The 20,018-nt window shown below is 39.7% G+C and overlaps 1 protein-coding gene across 1 annotated transcript; it reads left to right on the top strand.

The window, feature by feature from the left end:
- The first annotated feature begins 1,014 nt into the window (after window positions 1–1,014).
- On the top strand, window positions 1,015–9,522 carry rdh8a (retinol dehydrogenase 8a). The gene is made up of 6 exons (XM_037688426.1): window positions 1,015–1,282; window positions 5,680–5,841; window positions 6,728–6,907; window positions 8,251–8,344; window positions 8,449–8,632; window positions 8,760–9,522. Exons 1-6 carry the CDS (start codon window positions 1,177–1,179, stop codon window positions 8,985–8,987), a joined length of 954 nt encoding a protein of 317 aa, XP_037544354.1. The 5' UTR covers window positions 1,015–1,176; the 3' UTR covers window positions 8,988–9,522.
- Window positions 9,523–20,018: the final 10,496 nt, after the last annotated feature.

The raw sequence follows: 20,018 nt of genomic DNA, 5'->3' as shown, positions 1-20,018 counted from the left end.
TTTTATACACATCACTTTTTATATATTACTTGGCTAAAAAGCAAAGAGCATCTCAAAAGAAATATAAATCATACTGTATAAATGTTAACATGACACAAAACCTTTTAAAGAGGATTTAAGCATTTAGGATAAACACACACACAACAAATAACAACTTGCCCACTTTCAACCATATCCTAATTATTGTTATATGTATTATGCACCTGGCTTACAATGCTCCCTGTTAGATTGTGCAGCGAACATGATCTTGCAGCCCTCTGACTAAAGAAAGCAGCATGATGCAACGTGCATGGAGTTGCATCATATTTAGGCACAAGTCTAAACAAGACAGACTCTTGTGCTGCAGGATTTCACTGGAGAGGAGAGAGTCTTATCTGAGCTCTTATCTTGGACTGGTGTTGTATAACTGAAGCCAAAGTCCATTAGTCAATGAAGTGGGCTTAATTGTGCAATGCCTTTTATGAACACGAGATGGCAGCACATGCTAACAAACTGACTGAATGTTGCAGCTTCAAACTACAGCAGAGAATTAAAAGTATCACTACAAATCAGCTGGGAAATCTGATTTAGGTGCACGATTCCAGGAAAATGAAAGATGCTGCCACCACTGCTACAACAAGTCAAATTATTTAAGCAATAATAATAAGGTTAGTTTTAGTCATTTATACACTCCAGCAAATAAATGATTTTTTTTTTTTTTTTTTTTTTTAAGTTAAATAAACTAACTAAAAAGATACATCATGTTGACTCGGGGGTTAATTTTGAATTTATAACCTGATCTGTGTGTGAGTTTTACAGTTCTGTGCTGCTGGGGGGGGTCAACAGCGCACAAATCAAATAAGCACAGCCCCCCTCAGCAAGACGCACGTGCGCGCGTGCACGCTTACTTTTCCTTAAAGAATTGAGCAGGCTTCATTCCTCTGACCACGGCTGCACCTATACTTTTAATCCGCGGTGGGTGTTATGTGACGTTTTATTTATTTATTTATTTATTTCCCCCCCCACCTCAGCTCAAACATGTGACTGCGGGTGCTCACATGGCTGCAGTGGCTTCATGATCCGCTTTAGTTGTTGTTTTGTTGTTGTTGTTTGTTTTGTTTTTTTGAAGCCCGCGCGGTGGTCGGCAGCTCCGCAGCAGAGGACCGCGGGATAACGCAGCTCCGACCCGGACAGATCATGGCGGACAGCGGGCAGAAAGTTGTGCTGATCACCGGCTGCTCCTCGGGCATCGGTTTACGAATTGCCGTCACGCTGGCCAAAGACGAGAAGCAGCGTTACCATGGTAAATGTCTTTTATTCAGCCCCCTTTCTTTGCTCGGGACCCTCTCTATAATAACTGGGTGTGCGTGTTTCCTGCGCCCCGCACCCCCATAAAGTCTGAGCTTTATGCGGGATCATGAGAACTCCTGTGTAACAACTAACCCAACTACTGTCGGAATCAACGTTTTGTCAGGTTTGAAATCCAGTCGGCCCCTTGGTTTCACCTATTGTCATGTGAAGGCGCTGCTTTCAGGGCAGGGCTCTGCAAGGATGCCTGGCCAGGCACGATGCAGGGGGAAAAGGCACAGACTTGTCAGTTCTCTTTCAAGTGACTTCTCCTGCACAAAGCTCCCTTTTATTGCTGTGCATTGTGGAGGGCCTGCTCCAGTTTAGTGCCGTGTCTAATGTGCCTATAGTCCCCTCAGTGGAGCGAGTGTGAAAAGGGGGACAAAGTTTGAGACCTGTACAAGCATGGGTTCATTCTAAAGCAGGGGACTGGTTTGAAGTCTTCATTGGGACAGGGAAGCTGTGGAGTCCCACTTTGACACTGTTGGTCTGTGTGTGTTTCCTCCCTGCTTCCCAGACATCATTAATGTCAGTGTGGAAATCTGAATTGAGCTCCAAATCTTTTTTTTTGTTTGTTTTGTTTGTTTGTTTCATACAGCCTCACACTATTATGTGAGACCACCTTAGCAACCCCACCCCTGTTGGTGGGAGTTTTCCCTCAACCACCCCATGAAACCAGATTTTGGTTTTAGCCAAGAGTAAGTTGATCTTTAATACAGCTACTCATTGCAATGTCGGGAAGACTGGTAAAAATAAATAAAAGCGTTCCCAAAACAAAGACAATTGCACCATTTTCTTGCGTATTTATGGTCGACGTGTCCTTTCAGTAAAAAATAGAAATTGTAAACAGAATTTGTGGACAGCTACCAACTTCCACATGCGCTGGTTTGTACGAAAACAGCTACAAATAGCTAACGATGACAACAGCTATGGAAAAGCCCTCTGGAATTGAGAAGTCCCAAAGTATTGATGTATCGTTTGTATTTACACTAGATTTGTGGAGCAAAGTACACAAATAAAAGTTTTGTTTACGTTCAGTGCATACCCACATTTCAGAATTGCACACGTACAGGAGCAAACTCTTTCAGAACACACCATTTATCGTACCGGTAGTTCAGAATAACTTTTTTCATGTTTGATTTGATCGTTTGCCGTGAGTATAGTTACTGTTGTCATACCATTGTATCCTATAAACAAAGTCAGCTATAAGCACGTTTCTCTTCAGAACCTTTAGTGCAAAGTTTGGTTTAGGATTTCCGTATTTTCCTTTGGGTCACAAGGATCTGATGAAATTTATCACCGTGAAAATTGACGAGCAAAGCAAAAGCGGTTAACAGCTCCCTCTCTCCCAGCCAGAGCAGATTCTGTTCCTCGCTGTGAGCTGCTTTCACTAAGGCCACATCTGAGAAACGGCGCTGATCTGCTCTGTTCATTAGGAAACCCAACCAAGATTAAATATTGCGTTGCACACTGAGTAACATTTAGTTGCAATGGCATGCACAAAACTCTAAACGCCTTCATGTTTCCATTGAAACGTGGTTTATTCAAGAATGTCTGAGCTGCCCAGAAGTGTTTCCTCCAGGAGCCAGAAGAACAATGGCGCTCTTGTTTACCTCTTCATCGACGCATGAAACTTTACTTTCTTGACTCCAAACAGTAAATTTAAGTAAAACTCGCAGTGTTAATACATAATGTACAGCTAAAAAACTTGTGCAAGTAATCCAACCTTTTCAACAACAGCTTTAGCTTCACAGCTAAATGCTGCAAGAAATTTTATGGCGTAGGTTTTTATAAAGCTGGAGGTAAGTAATCCTTTCTAATCCAAGTAATCCAGTTGTGTTTATGTTCTCGCAAGAGTCAGGTGAGACCGCCTTTATTTGTCAAAAACAGCAGGTAGATTCAGATGAATGTGGGATAAAGAGGTTGTTTACTCCTTATCGCCGTTGTGCAACAACTGTGCCTCTTTCCTCTGTTAGATAACGTCCGTCAGCAAAGCCGAACACAACGTGGAAGAAGCCATTGAAGCTGGGTCAGCACATAGCTGCTGCTGCTGATGATAGACTTCTGTGTTGCATGAACGTTAATGTTGGCCACTGTTTAAAGTTCAGAGGGAATCAGCTCTGTGTCCTGTAACAGACACTGCCTATGCCAAGAACTTTGGCCCTGACTCTCACTTTGTCACAGCTTGCGTGTGTGTGTGTGTTCTTGCATGTATTTTTGTTTGGATAGTTTCATTTGTTGCCGGTTGCACAGTCTTTTGTCATTTAGCCAGCATTACAACGAGTCATGGCGTTTGTTAGAGATATTAAAAAAAAGTTTTTGTGTGTGTGATTCTCTGTCAAATGAAAACGTATGTAGAAACATCCTAGACACCAGAGAGAAACGAGTTAATGTTTCTAGGAAATTATGATATGTGTCATCTTGGCGTATGAGCACATTGTTTCTTCGCACTATAGTAGACTTGTCCTGAAGAACGTTCAAGATTTTTTGTGCACACAGTCCCAAAGGTTCCCTCCACCTCAGCAGTTACAGTGCCTTGCGAAAGTATTCGGCCCCCTTGAACTTTTCAACCTTTTGCCACATTTCAGGCTTCAAACATAAAGATATCAAATTTTAATTTTTTGTGAAGAATCAACAAAAAGTGGGACACAATCGTGAATGAAATTTATTGGATGCGTCAAACTTTTTTAAACAAATAAAAAACTGAAAAGTGGGGCGTGCAATATTATTCGGCCCCTTTACTTTCAGTGCAGCAAACTCACTCCAGAAAAGCGCAGACAGCATCATGAAGACCAAGGAACACACCAGGCAGGTTCGAGATACTGTTGTGGAAAAGTTTAAAGCCGGATTTGGATACAAAAAGATTTCCCAAGCTTCAAACATCCCAAGGAGCACTGTGCAATCAATCATATTGAAATGGAAGGAGTATCGAACCACTGCAAATCTACCAAGACCCGGACGTTCCTCTAAACTTTCATCTGGAACAAGGAGAAGACTGATCAGAGATGCAGCCAAGAGGCCCATGATCACTCTGGATGAAATGCAGAGATCTACAGCTGAGGTGAGAGAGTCTGTCCATAGGACAACAATCAGTCGTACACTGCACAAATCTGGCCTTTATGGAAGAGTGGCAAGAAGAAAGACATTTCTCAAAGATATCCATAAAAAGTGTTGTTTAAAGTTTGTCACCTGGGAGACACACCAAACATGTGGAAGAAGGTGCTCTGGTCAGATGAAACCAAAATCTAACTGTTTGGCCACAATGCAAAACGATATGTTTGGCGTAAAAGCAACACAGCTCATCACCCTGAACACACCATCCCCACTGTCAAACATGGCGGTGGCAGCATGATGGTTTGGGCCTGCTTTTCATCAGCAGGGACAAGGAAGATGGTCAGAATTGATGGGAAGATGGATGGGACCAAATACAGGACCATTCTGGAAGAAGACCTGTTTGAGTCTGCAAGAGACCTGAGACTGGGACGGAGATTTATCTTCCAACAAGACAATGATCCAAAACATAAAGCCAAATCTACAATGGAATGGTTCACAAATAAATGTATCCAGGTGTTGGAATGGCCCAGTCAAAGTCCAGACCTGAATCCAATCAAGAATCTGTGGAAAGAGCTGAAGACTGCTGTTCACAAACGCTCTCCATCCAACCTCACTGAGCTCGAGCTGTTTTGCAAGAAATAATGGGCAAGAATTTCAGTCTCTCCATGTTCAACACTGATAGAGACAAACCCCAAGAGACTTGCAGCTGGAACTGCAGCAACAGGCGGTGCTACAAAGTATTAACGCAAGGGGGTCGAATAATATTGCACGTCCCACTTTTCAGTTTTTTATTTGTTAAAAAAGTTTGACACATCCAATAAATTTCATTCCACTTCACGATTGTGTCCCACTTGTTGTTGATTCTTCACAAAAAATTAAAATTTTATATCTTTATGTTTGAAGCCTGAAATGTGACAAAAGGTTGAAAAGTTCAAGGGGGCCGAATACTTTCGCAAGGCACTGTATATTATCTAAAACTTAACAGTGACTACAGAGTACAAGCTTTCCAAGGGTCAGTACCAGAAAAAAGTCTAGGCCAAACAATGTTGGTTTGGGTTTGCTTTCATTGAGCCAGAGCTATTTTAGGAAATGCAAAATTCTAACTATTCACATTAATGTCCTTATGGATGCTCTGTCCAGGTAAATAAATCCAAAAAAGTTAAGTCAGGTCATCTGGACAGATTCTTCTTGGTTGAATAATGTTTTTTAGAAACCCTATGCTATTATTTGAACTATTCCTATTTTCTGATTGAAGTGTTTGTATATTTATCCACCTTGTTCGTTGTCTCTCTCAATCAGTCATCGCCACCATGCGGGACCTGAAGAAGAAGGGCAAGCTTGAGGAGGCAGCTGGAGATGCGTATGGGAAGATGATGACGCTGCTTCCGTTAGACGTGTGCAGTGATGAGTCCGTCAGGCAGTGCGTTAACAGCGTTAAGGACCGTCATATTGATATCTTGAGTGAGTTTTAATCATTTTGAAACAACTCTGCCTCCCTCCATGAGCTCTGTTTCATACTTATGTTTAAACATTTAAACATACTGGCTTTTGGGATTTATTCTATATATTTTAGAGCAGTTATAACTAATTGTATCAAGTAGTTTAAAGAAAACTTTCTCTTGCAATAGCCTGTTTTTAATACAAACTGTGTTATATATTTATTGAGGAGACTTGCTTTTTGTGGCCCATTAAGAATCAACAATAATTAACTGTTAAAATTGAAGAGAAATCTTAACAGGAATGTTTGGAGACGGTGGTTGGACTTGCTGTGGTTTTGCAGTTGAGTGGGTGGAGGGAGGGGATTGGGAGTCTTGAAATTCCAGTGGGCAGATAGATTTTGTACCCAAAGAAAAAAGACCATTACAAATCATCATAAGTGTATAACTGACACTAGACAGGGTGCATGCCATGAACAGTTTTGTGTCTGAACCAGCTTTCTTTCAGCTCAAACCAAACTGTGGCTCTGGAGCTGAAAAATCCAGCAGGGACTTAAGTATAGAAGTTTTATGCTTATACAATTAAAACTTCTGAATAAATGCTTCTTTTCAGTTCATTTAAACTTTTAGTCTGGGTAAAGCATCTATTTATAACATGATTCCATCCAGCTTTACACCCCCTTCACATAATTATTCGAAACTCAGAGGCCCCTCAGCATGGACTTGTGTTACATCACACCTCCCTGAAACTGTTTTATACTGGCATCTGGTGGTAATAAAAAGCAATAACAGCTGTAATCATTGATCTCGCTCACAGATCTGTATGAACAAACTAAGCAGCCTAAAAGTTTAGACTGTTAGAGTTGGCTGTGATTGATGAGCAGCATCTGAGTTGATGTGCTTCTTGTCAGTCAACAATGCAGGTGTGGGCTTGCTGGGACCAGTGGAAAGCATCAGCATCGAAGAAATGAAAAGAGTTTTTGACACCAACTTCTTTGGCGTGGTTCGAATGATCAAGGAAGTGATGCCAGATATGAAGAAGAGGCGTTCAGGACACATCGTGGTCATGAGCAGTGTTATGGGTCTCCAAGGTATGAGCTGTTAATAAATTATATACTGTATTTTTCCCCCTATAAGTTGCAGTTTTTGGCATAATTTGCACGCCCTGTGACTTATAGGCCAAAGCAACATATTTATGGATTTTTTTCTCATATTTATAAACCAATTTTGGCTGAGATATGACCGTTTTCATTCATTCTGACTGGAAAAACAACTGAGCAGTACCACTTTCATCCACTAGATGGCAGCAGAGTAGTTGTTAAAAAATGGTATGCCGTTGTATCATTTAATAGGTGAACGTGGCTATAATGACAAATTCAAAGAAGTTCAATACAAAACAACTGGACTTTATTATTATACTTCATACTTTATTGTTTTTTCTTGAACTTTTTTGAATTTTCCATGTCCTGGATGACTGAGAACCTTCACCAGCTATTAATGACACAATTGGCTTGCCGTAGTCCCCCCAACTTTGTTCTGCTCGTTGCTTGGAACTGTCAAACCAGCTGCACCGCCCTGGCGAAATGCAGCTAATTTGACCATTAAAGTGCATTTATTAAGTAAAAGTTGAGACACACCTTTGCTATAATTTTGAGCAAACAAATAATTGTCTTTAAGTGTTAATCTTGTTAAATTATTGTTAAAGTGCATGCTCCCGCGGCCGCCATTTGGCAGACCATTGATTTTTGGCACAACACTGGCCCACATTTCCGGGTTGTCAGCGGTGACGCATAATAGATGCAACATATATGGCGAAGCAACATATTTATGGCTTTTTCCACTTTTTTAGGCATATTTAGACTGATGCGACTTATAGGGCTGAGTGACGTGTACGGTGGAAAATACGGTACTAAAGTCTCTGTGTCCTCAAATGGGATCTAAACAACTGGAGATGATATTTTTAAATTATCATTGTAAAAGTACATTTTTGCATTTGTAGTAAAAATAACATGGATTTTGTTCAGACCTTATAGTATATAACTGAGTACACCCCTTCATTACTGTATTATTTTTCCCTCAATAAAGATTACTGCCAATGGGGGAACATTTTAATTCTTAACTTTTTGGAGATTTCTTGTATTTCCAATAAATGTGTTTGGTATGTCTTGGGTCAAATAACAAACACTTGAAACAAATTTCAGTGTTTACTTTTACTATCTGAAAGTACCCTGTGGTTAGGCTTTAACAGAACAAGTTAAAAAGTTTCTAAACCAACTTTATGTGTCTAAAACTTGGATACAACTGCAGCCTTCTTGTTTAAAGTAGTTGCATCCTTTATGAGTAAAAAAATGTGTTGATTTTGAGGGCATTTAGATGCTTCATATTAGAATGCAAAGCTATAATTTAACTCTCGTGTGTTTTGTTTTTGCATCAGGAGTGGTGTTTAATGATGTTTACACTGCCTCTAAGTTTGCAATGGAAGGGTTCTGTGAGAGTATGGCTGTGCAGCTGCTGAAGTTCAATGTCCGGTACATTAATCTATATTTCTTTTGTCCTGTTTTCACGTCAGTTTTTACTCTATTTTTACAAAACATGCTTCCTCTCAGATCTGCCTGTGTCCGTCTTGCCTCAGGTTGTCCATGATTGAACCTGGCCCGGTGCACACTGAGTTTGAGACGAAGATGATGGAGAACGTGGCCAAGATGGATTTTCCCGGTGTTGATGCAGACACAGTTCGATATTTTAAAGATGTTTACCTGCCATCATCCACAGATATATTTGAAGCCATGGGTCAGACACCAGAGGACATAGCTAAAGTAAGGAAATGACTTATCCAACTCACATGAACTTAAAAGAATTGTTTGTTTTTCTCACACGCTGATACAAAATTTTAAAAAGTTTTATGGAATCACCCAAAACTTTTTTTTTTCCTTTTTTTTCTAGCGCACTAAAATGGTAATTGAGTCAGACAGCCCTCGCTTTAGGAATCTGACCAACAGCCTCTACACACCGATTGTGGCCTTAAAGTATGCGGATGAGACTGGCGGCCTGTCTGTGAACACCTTTTACAACCTGCTATTCAATTTCGGCCCTCTCATGCACATCACCATGAGCATCCTCAAGTGCCTGACGTGTAGCTGCCTGCGCAGACGCACCATCTCTCCTAACTGAGTACGGTGTTGAATCCTTCTGTTCCTCAGTGTCTTTCTTTGAGGTCCTGGACTGAGCAGGTAGCCGAAAATCAGTAGCTTTGAGAGAAGAGGTCTCTTTTTAGTTCAGACAACCATGATAAGCTTTGCCAGACAACATGCACGATTGCACATTTTCCACAGATATGATAACTGCAGGGTGCTCTAATGTGCTGAAAAAGAAGCATACACTAGAACACAGAAATATAAAGCATTACATTGGATGATTGCATTGATATTTATTGAAACAAATGCAACAATTGAGGGGTTGTTTTATTTCATTATCTAAAATTGAATGTTCTGTCAGTGCACAGACAGAACATGAGATGCAAATCTCATGGACAGAAATTAAAGCACAAAAACTGAACTCAATTACTATATTAAACAAAGAAATTATTGAAATTATAGAAACAGGAAAATTATGACTTGTAGCCTATATAACTTTACACTCAGGCTTATAAAAGTTATGAGTCAGAGTCAGAATATATTAATCTGTATTGTATTGTTTTGTGTCCCTAATTTTATGTTTGCCTTGTTGTAGTGTTCTCACGGTCATAACTGCTGTTCAATCAGGTTTTTAATCTTTTGATAAGGGGAACATTTTTGTTTTTGAAAAATTCAAGACAATGTGAGTCAGACATTTTTTAATTTTGGAATTTGATTTAACAATAAACAATGTTCTGACTTGAACTTTATAATTTTAAATGTCATCATTCTGACTTACTCTTCAAAGTTTATTTGAAAAAAGTTTTGCTAAAGTTTTCAAGCCCCCTGTGAAACTCCTTTGCTACCACAAGGGGGCAGTATTTCACTGTTTTCTTTCCTTTCTCAGCCTATTGATTTTAAAGACAAACCATTTTTTCTGCACATTTTGGCACAAGCACAGAAAAGGAACAACAAATTGAACAGGTTGTTGTTTTGGGGTCTGGTACTCAGAGTCACTGCTGGGACACCCAGTCACATTAAGATCTGCTGTTAGTGAAATGTATTTTTTGTAAAAAAGTCTGAGATTCCTTTGACTTGTAGCTGTGAGCTGTGTCCATAACCAGATACTGAACAGTTTAAATTATAAAAAAATAAAAATAAATATTAGTTATAATAGCAGATGTTAGCAAGGACATTTGGTAGCGCATTTGCATACAAAACACATATGAGGCCACAAGCAGAGCACATACTAGTTTTTGCATATGCATTTTGAGAGTGCCTGCCTGTGCACATTAGCATGTGTTAGCATGCATGTGAATGTGTTTGTGTGTGAATGTGTTATATGAGCATGCCTATGGGCCAAAATAGTGATCTGTTGATGGATATAAAGAGGTCATGGCCTACACCCCCCTCGTCCAAACCCCTCCCTTGAACCCCCAACCCTCACACACATACACACACACGGCTTTGTGCCGTGTGAGAGAATGTGACCTGGTTCCCATCCCTGAGGAGGGGTGAAAACTAATGACAACCTCAGACACATTGCACAACCCCGAGCCTCCCTCTCCAGCTGCCCCCCTAACCCATCAGGCCTGGACCCCCTGGTCTTGGTCCACTCTGTTAGGGGTCTGTGGTCTGCCTTGTGTAGCCTGGTTTATCTTACACGTTTTACCCCAATTCATGCCATGGTATTGTGCACATCTATACCCACGCCATTTCAACGGACCCAGTCAGAAAACAGGGTTCATCATGCAACTGGTTGTAAACCAGTAGTTTCTGAGCTCTGTACAAGGATTCCAGTTCTGTGTATGTGTCTTCATCAGAGGCGACAACCCCACACAATAGAACAAAGACACTGTCAATCACAATCAAACGAGTGTGTGCGTGTTGGTCGGGAAGGGGGTGAAGGTGTCCAAGGAGGGGGGAGGAGTCTATGTCCTGTTCAGAAGGATGCCAAGACCCAATGTGGGACACTGCAGGGGCAGAGAGTGATTGGAAGTTTTGGGCAGCAAGGGGTGGGATGAGTTGCACTTGGAAAATTGAAAATGGGGGTGCCGAGGACATAATGAAAGGCCTATTTACTAATTGAATGAATACAGGAGTTACATCAATATCTCATTAAACAAAAGGTCTTATCAAACCATTGTTTTGTCCCTTTGTTTCACTATCAAAAAAAACTTATTGCAATATAATGAGTAATTACTGTAGTTAGGTCTTGTCATAAATTCTAAGCCAAGTATTATACTCTGGGTCTGTCTGCACGCAACCTCACCATTATAATAACAAGCCACTGTATTTTTCGGTTTGGAAATATGTAATTAGGAGGAAAAATATATATTTATTTGGTTTATTAGTGGCATATCACACCTAAATTATCTGGTGTCAGGGTATTTTAATTCCTTTTTACTGCCTGGTCAAAAATTTATGAGACTTGAGTTGTGAAAGTGGGAGACAGATGAAAATGTGAGGAAAAATGAAATAAGGCAAAAAAGAAAGAGAGCTGTTGGTTGCTACCATGGATCTGGTATCTGCAGTGCTTCAGACCTAAATAATGTCACTTAAGAATAAGAGCCTTATAACATTACTGAGTTACAGAACTGTAGTTAAAAACACCACAAAACTACCGTAATGAGAGCTGAAAAACAAGTTGGAGGTCAGTCACCATTTAAAGTGGCTGTATGTGGCTACAGATATGGCCACATGGGACACATTAGCAGCAACAGAGCTGAACTCAGACCTGAGGAGAGCCATTAATCTTTATCGAGTCAAACAGGGGAAGCCAGGTTGTTTTGTGACAGCAAAGTCTATTAGAGCAACAGACTCCACAAGAAGAAACAAACACAACTTTTACTCTCCGCTGACGATCTTCATAGTTTTCCTGCTCGCTCTCTTCGAGGCCCACTCTCTCCTCCATCCATCTTCAGAGCTCTGCAGGCAGTGACCTCTCACAGACTCAGCGTGGGTCACTTGTTTTTATGCACACATGTAGAGGGTGGTCATCATTTCTCATTCTGAGTCGAGCTGCTTGTTTGTAAGGTCACCCAAGATGGATTGGGGCACAAGTAAATCAAAAGAATCCTGGCTCTTGCTGGCCAGCCTTACACATTGTTTCACAATCGCAGACAAAGAGCTGGTTCTGTCACAATCATTACAAGATTAGAGCAGCCTTTCCCTACTGCTCCCCCAGAACATAAACAATTCTACTGGATTTTCCAGACTTTGGACTCAGTTTGCCCACCGTATTGTTTTGTTCTGCTCTTTTCACTTTGTCAAAATTCCCAGTTCAATTTTCTGTGCAACTCTGTGATTAGAGGGTTCAGCATTGTAAATCTCAAACAAGAGCAAGAACAAGGCTGATTGTCCAGGGTTTAAAGGTGAAGTAATCCGAGTTGGGGAAACGTAATCGTCTGTTTTGTTATGGACAATGAGGTCAGATTGGTGTAATATTCCATTAGCTGTGTCTAGCAGCAAAACAGCAATGAGGTGATATTACTCAAAAACCTGAAATTCCTGTTTCTGTGCGAGACGAGGCGAGAAGCAAATGTGAGTCGAAAAATCAACAATACAAAACAAATGTAAAAAAAAATTTTTTTAACGCAATTTAAGTGGGTATGCACACAAACATGCACTCTGTTCCCAACATCCTGTGCTCTCACATTTCTTTCTCCAACATATCATTTCTCCTTTGGTTTTCAACCTCTTCCACCATGGATCACTTGTTTCTCTCTTTCAATGTTGTAATTAGATGTCTGGGAATCCGATGTGTGTTTTTTTAATTTATGGACAAATTACAACATGCTTTGCTTTCTGGTTTGACCACCACCAGTGAAGGAGTGCTTCCAACCAGGGGGTGATGATCCTTTTTAATTTGTTTTCCAAGAATGGCCTTGTTTTTCTCTGATGCCACCGGCAGCGTGAGAGTGAGTTTAGTGGGTGTTGATGTGCATGTGTGTATGAATCAAAGACAGACTCTAATAGGAGCGTTGCCTTGCCTGGCAACCCTGGCCTCATCCCAGTCTCCGTTTGCTGCCAGAGGAAAAAAAACGCACCCAGGACCTGATCAACAGTGCCGCAGATTTGATCTATTCACTGTCTCAACCATAAAGATGAGAAACCAGGCAGGGTGCAGGCACACCCATGCCAGGAAACTCGCTTCAGTCCAAAGAGCCCACATCATTGTTTATTCAGCTTGAGTGCATCCCAACTTGGCAGCCAGGGTGAGAAGGAATAAATATCCCAATATAAGTTCTTAAGAGCATAATGATAGCATAGCTTTTGGGCCAGAAACATGGAAAAATGAAAACGGTCCTTATGTTCTCGTACATGCTCCCAAACTCAAATACAAAATCCTATTACATTTTTCTTGTTTTTTTTTTTTTGTTGTTGTTGTTTTTCATCAAAACAAAAGACTACCCTTTGCTGCTGACCATGAAAAGATGTTCACAGATTTGTCCCTTGTGAAGAGATGTCTTTGTTGGTTATCTCTATTGGTGAGCCGCCTTCATTTGGCTCAGCCTAATCAGAACACAAACACGCCTCTGTCATTTGGCTGCCCCCCCATTTTTCTACCTCTCTCAGTCCTATTTACTAACACTACAAGCTGGACTCTATGGTCTTCCTCCTCACTTCATTCTCACTTCTTTTGTTTCACTGTTGCTTCACATCCTAACGCTTGTTTAAGGGTTTCTGTACAACTCAACTAGGAGAATAAATCAGATTATATTGTTTTCTCAGGTTCTCTTCTTCACACCCGGGCTTGTAATATGTCTTTCAATTTCTATCCATCTAATGTCCTCATCTATTGTATCTGTCTCCTCCAAGGCACAGACAGACAGTGAGGCGTGACGTACCGCTGCTTGTCTGTGCACAGCCTGGTTTCGGTTGCTGAAGGGACGAGCTGTGGAGAGACCCTGAGGGAGAAGAATTGTGCTGTAATCCTGATGAATGCAAAGTTTCATCCTACTGTATGTTCAAGTGTAAATGCTGCTTTCGTTTAATTTAGCGTTCACATTGAACCACTCACATTTGAACCACCCAGATTAACATGACTTAAAACAGGAAGTCAATTTATTGTGTTAATTTAAGAGAGAGTTAGGAAATACAACTGCAATGCATTAAAACACAATACTACGAGCTACCGTGTATGTTTTCAAGATAAAATCAAACTTGACAAAAATGCTCTTAATAACATAAATATTTAACTTCATATAAAATATGTTTCAGTTTTATTTTTTGCATGAAATAAAGCCATATGCAAATCTCTTTTTTCTTTATCCAGTCATTTTGAAAGAACTCTAACTGCAAATATAATATTAGCACAATTGCAATGTGCGCTAGCTCTGCACTATTTATTCAAATTGTTCACATCATCCAAGGTTCATGACTCTAAACACGAGCACAGATGCCTTCAGGAAGAGGGATGCTGTCACGCTGATGAAACGCTGCTCATCACACGTTCTGGAGTTCAAGCTGCCACCGTCTTTAAAAAGTGCTTTTCTGTGGTCTTTACACACCATGTTCTTGTAGTTTTGCAAATTATTTTGAACTTAAAGTTGTTTGGTGGCTTTTGTTTTATAACTGCGAATGCAATTTTTTTTCTACACTGTGCTGCATTGCATAAATGAGTATCGAGATTTAATACCAAAACAAAAAAAGTATATATTTAATTAACATTACTTTAAACAAATAACTTTTATTTTGTTGTCAAATAAATGCTGTTTGTTTGGTTTTTTTTAACTATTTTTTGTCCTGTTTTTTTGTATATTTTTTATAATTATGAAAAGATCTGAACAATTGTTTTATTTTATTTTTTCAACACAGTGTGAAATTTATTTTACCAAATGTGTGGCTCAAACTTTGAACATAAAAAATACCTTTGGTCACTGGTAATAAGGCTCCCCTTATAGATGCTAATACCAGTAAATAGTTTATAAATACTTTATTAATTCCTCTATACACTTTATAGCTCAGTAATAACTGCCTATTATGCATTAATTAAGGGTGACAGAGAGACGAAAATGATCTTGCCAAATAGTGAGCCATATCTGTTCACCTATATATTTCATCTAGAGTTGTTATATTAAACATTTCAAGCTAAGTTACTACCTTGTAAGCACAATAAGCATATGTAAACCTATTTCTTTAGCATATAATATTGTACTTTATCACTGCATTATAAGTATCTATAACTAATATATCCTAAAAAAAATAGATTTACAAATACTTATTGTGCTTATAAGATAGTAACTTAGTCTGAAATTCATTCAATCTTTATTTATACAGGCTAGTCTCATTGAGCCACAAGGACTCATTTACAAGAAGAACCTGTTCCAGACAGAACATTTAAAGTACAGACAACAATAACAGTAAACAATGACAACAATAAACTACAAATGTTTAATATTAATATAAGAACACAATGAAATATATAGGTGAACAGATTTGGCTCACTCTTTGGCAAGACACTGGTCAGTTTTGTCTCTCTGTCACCCTTAATTAATGCATAATAAACAATTATTAATGATTTATAAAGTATTTCGGAATTAATACCGTATCTATAAACTATTTATTAACCATCTATAAGGGTAGCCTTATTGTAAAGTGGTACCCATAAAAAAGAGACTTCCATAGCAGAAAGTGATCCAGCAGGTTTTTTTTCCTTCGCATTTTAAATAATATCAAAGTAAGTGATATTGAGAAAGTCTATCAATAGATGTATGTGATGGATGCTAAAACATGAAAAATAAACAAAACAAAAACAAATAAGCATTAAGCTAAAAAGAAACAGTCAGTCCGTTTAAAAAGTAAGCAGGAAGTCACATCATTATTTAAAGTCTCAAATATTTTACTGGTCTTGCACTCGTCATACATTTGGTTATTTATTTATTTATATTTCATTCATTTACAGTTTAAAATAAAAATATCACATGTTAACATAAACAAAAGTTATGAATGAAAAGGATTAGTTTGAAGAAAAAAATATCTTATCTATAAAGGATCATTGGATCTTTCATCTGTATTGAAGTTACTGGTTTTAGATCCTGATTGAGATTCATCAGAAATAAGTGTTGTCCTTTACTGAGTATCTCTTTCCTCTGATGTTACTGTTGTAGCCTTAAAACCATGAGTTAATATTAGCATCAATGCCTGAATATACGTAATTCATGTACAAAATGTCTTTTCAACATTGTTTGCCTCCTTCATTGCTTTTTTGAAGTTACTTATTAAAATCGAGCTCCTATGATGCATCTTTAATGTTAGCGTTAAAGTGTATCTTATATCTGAGAACTGGGTCATGAAAACATTTGAAAATGAAAATGTTTTTAATGACACGAGAACAAAATGCTTCTGTCTTATTAGCAGCACTAGACCTTTTTCCCCCAGCTTTTGGCCTTCTCCATATTTCCCCTGACCTGCAGAGAAAGGCCTAACTGTGGTTCTTACTAAAGGTCAGATTTGCCATGAGTACCGGGCAGGACCCCACTCAAGAGATCGCCCACTTCCCTGGCTATAAACCAGTGGAAGAACAGAGTGATGTGTTTGGTTCATGATGGGAAAAGCATCCTTTGGTATGTGACTTTGGGAGGCCTGTGTGGGACCAAAAAAAATGGTCTTGCCTTTCTCAGTGAAACAGCCTCCCCTCTTGAGTCTGTGGGAAGGTCATAGGTCAGATGTACTAAGTGCCCACTCTCTGCAATACACAAAACCCACAGCTGATGGTGCAATTCTATTGAGAAGCCCTAAAGGCCGCAGTGGGAATAACTGAACATAAATTATTTGTGTACTCTGCATACAAAAACACAAATGCATACTGTATGTGCTTGAGATTGTCACAGGGAATTTTAATGTGATTTTAGTTTCCACTCACCCAATTAACTGTAAGAGTTGTAAAACATATTTTAATTATAAAATATCAAGTTCAAGTTTCTTTGTTATTCGCATCACATGTGGTACATGAGGTGGAACAAAACTGTGTAGCAGGGTCCCATTTACACCCAAAAATAGCAAAATATAAAGTATAAAAAGAAATAGTATTTAAGGGTCTAAGCTATACACTGACATACGCTAAATGAATGCTAAAAGATCTTAGCTATACGCTAAACATTAATAATGTAAAATTAAACAGCAGCCCGAACATGAGTCTCGAGTGAGCAGATGGGTATGAGTGAATACAGCAGCATGAGATCAGCTGCATGGATAATCAGCAGCACAGATAAGTCACATATCACCAATTAAAGTGGCATTTCAGTGATTTGTCTTTTGTTTTGTTCTTACAGTGAATATCCTGATTTATGAGTCTAATGACCTTCAGGGTAGAAGCTGTTCTTCAGTCTAGTGGTTCTACACTTAATGCTCTGCAACCTTCTGCCTGAGAAGTGGGACTATAAGTGTGTGTGCTGGGTGAGTGGGGTCATTCATGATGCAGGTGGCCTTCTTCCTGCATCTGGAGGTGTAGATGTTTGTGATGGTGGGGAGGCTGACTCCAACAGACTTCTGTGCAGCCTTCACTACTCTCTGCAGAGCTTTTCTTTCTGCAGCTGTGCAGCCTCCATGCCACACGTTGATGCTGGAGCACAGGATGCTCTCCACTGCACACCTGTAGAAGGAGGTGAGGACTGAACTTCCCAGACCAGTTCGTCTCAGCCGCCTGGGGAAGTAGTGTCTCTGATGAGCTTTCTTGCTCAGGCTGGTGGTGTTGTTCCCCCAGCTGAGGCTGTCATTCAGGTGACAAACATGCAAATGCATGTTTAGTCATACACTATAGTAAAATATATCCATACATCCATTATCTTTTACCCACTTTTTCCTTTTCAGGTCATGGGGGTCACTAGTGCCCATATCCAGCCATACCCATCAATGTGCGATAGGCAGTGTAAATGCTGGACAGGTCACAAGTCCACCACTGAGCAGGTCATCAATATTTTAATTTTTAATATTTTCCACCTTACCTGTTTACTTCATGTTCAACCTTTAGGTCACTTACAACACCCCCTCTCACCATTATTCAAAACTTTCAAAACATAGGCCTAACTGGGGGGATAGTCTTGGTCTAAACCAGCTCCACATATGAGTTGTATGCTTCATAGTGAATTACCAGTATATTTATGATTTGTTCTCCTTCCAAAACAAAAAGAAAAGAAAAGAGAGAGAAAAGGCGTCGTTCAAGTCCCCAGAGGCGTTGTCAATGAAACATGGGTGAGCATTCCCTCCAACTCTTGACCTCCTCCAATCCACCCAGCCCCACACCCCAGCTTTTTTTTTTTCTTACAACACAAGCCCTCACAGGAAAATAATAAACAGATGAGTAGGATGGGAACGGCTCCCAGTGAGAGCAGCCAGGCACTTAGGCAAGCAGGCATCACCGCTCGGGTTCCCATGAACGAAGGACGAAGGCAGGCCTCAGCTTGACTGTGACAGTCACGGCCCAGAACCAGAAAAACTTGACAAAAATCACCGTTACTTGTCACTTTCATGCCAAGACTTATTAGAATTACACACCTCTTTTATACAAGTCTGGACACACACAAACTAAGAAACTTAGATAAAAACAATCATTTCCACCTCTCCGGAGTAGTACTTTTGTGAGTTTTCTGTGTGATGGGTTGTGTTCACAGTTTTTCTTCGACTTTTGGACCTGTGCCAATTTATTTTAAAAACAAATAATCATGTTTTGCAATAATTTGTTTCCTCCTGGCTCACATGCATGTAAGGGAACTCCCTTACACACAATGCAAATTTTGCTTACAGACGCACAAAAAGTTCCTAAAAGACTCAAAATAACTCACATATTCAAAAAGTGTCTAGCCTCAAGCTCATCAGTATTCAGAAACGCATTCAGAAACACAGAAATGTTCTTTCAAATACAAAAGGAAAAGGTACTGGCTTCGCCCCTTACCCCCTCCACTCCTTCCCTTTTTTTCATCCTCTCTGTATTCTGGCAAAGTCCGCTTTTGCAAATTAAACACAGATCTCCCATAGATGGTCGGCTGACAGCTCCAGCTACGTGCCAACACTACAAAACGTCTTGAGGTCAGAGGGTCTAGGAACATGGGATTATCCCCGCTGACTCTCTTGAGCCCAACAAGTATTTCTGTTGGCTCTAACTGTATACAATGTATTTTTGCATCACTTGGATCCATCTGGAGGTCATCAGCAGGTAAACATGGCAATCATGGTTGGTTGATTATGTTTGCAAAAGCTTTGACAGAAATATGGAATTACTGATTGACACACGCACACACACATAAGCAATAAATACATAAAGTGGGGAAGAATAGATTAAAGCTATGACATTAAAACAAGGTTGAAATGAAAAAACTGTGTCTGTGTACTTGTTTCTGTGTCCATAGTTTGTGTATGTGTGTGTGAGTATAAGAGGTTAATATGTGGGAGTATTATACTGATAATGTACAGTAAAGAACTCATTTGCTTCTCCGTGCAGAGTTCAGTGACTCTTCAGATTACTCCCTAAACGTTTGCTCCTTTTTAAGGAAGCCATGTGCAACCTGCTGCCATCCGTCATTCTGACTCACATCGCTCTGTTTCTTTGGTTTTGTACATGTTTGTTCCACATGATGTGCGTGTCGAAACAGGAACATCCTTCAACGCAACCTGTCTACCAGAAGCCAAATCAGTCAACAGAGCCCAAGAACATACTGAAGAACAAAAACTAGACCGTTTCATCAAGTCCAAAATGTTTGATGTGGGGAAAAATGTGCTAAAGCCGTAGCAGTGTGTGGCAGCAGACTGGTCACTCTGGTCAATGTGCTGAAATGTTCTTGTAGGAAATGGGTACAGAAAACAGACCCATTTATGGTGAAAAGTTGCAGACCCCCATTCCTATGGCCTCACGAAAAACTATTTTGGGGTATTCTGAAGTCTCCCACGCAAGCACAACAATTTTAGAGTTAGTTCATTTATTTATCTTTTATGTGCTTTTTTTCATCTAATGAATCCCGAGAGAGATGTGCAGTTGTTTTTGGAGCTAAAGTCAGGGAGAAGAGGAGGAGGAGGGGTGTGAGAGTGACTGCACGTCTGAGTGTGTGACTGCTGCTTGAACAATTTTTGCATTCCGCAATTTTATGCTTTA

This window comes from Nematolebias whitei, chromosome 15 (genome assembly GCF_014905685.2).
Source record: "Nematolebias whitei isolate Nwh7 chromosome 15, NemWhi1, whole genome shotgun sequence".
Taxonomy (NCBI): domain Eukaryota; kingdom Metazoa; phylum Chordata; class Actinopteri; order Cyprinodontiformes; family Rivulidae; genus Nematolebias; species Nematolebias whitei.
Note: the sequence above shows the minus strand (reverse complement) of the source record. Positions and strands in the feature narration are given on the sequence as shown.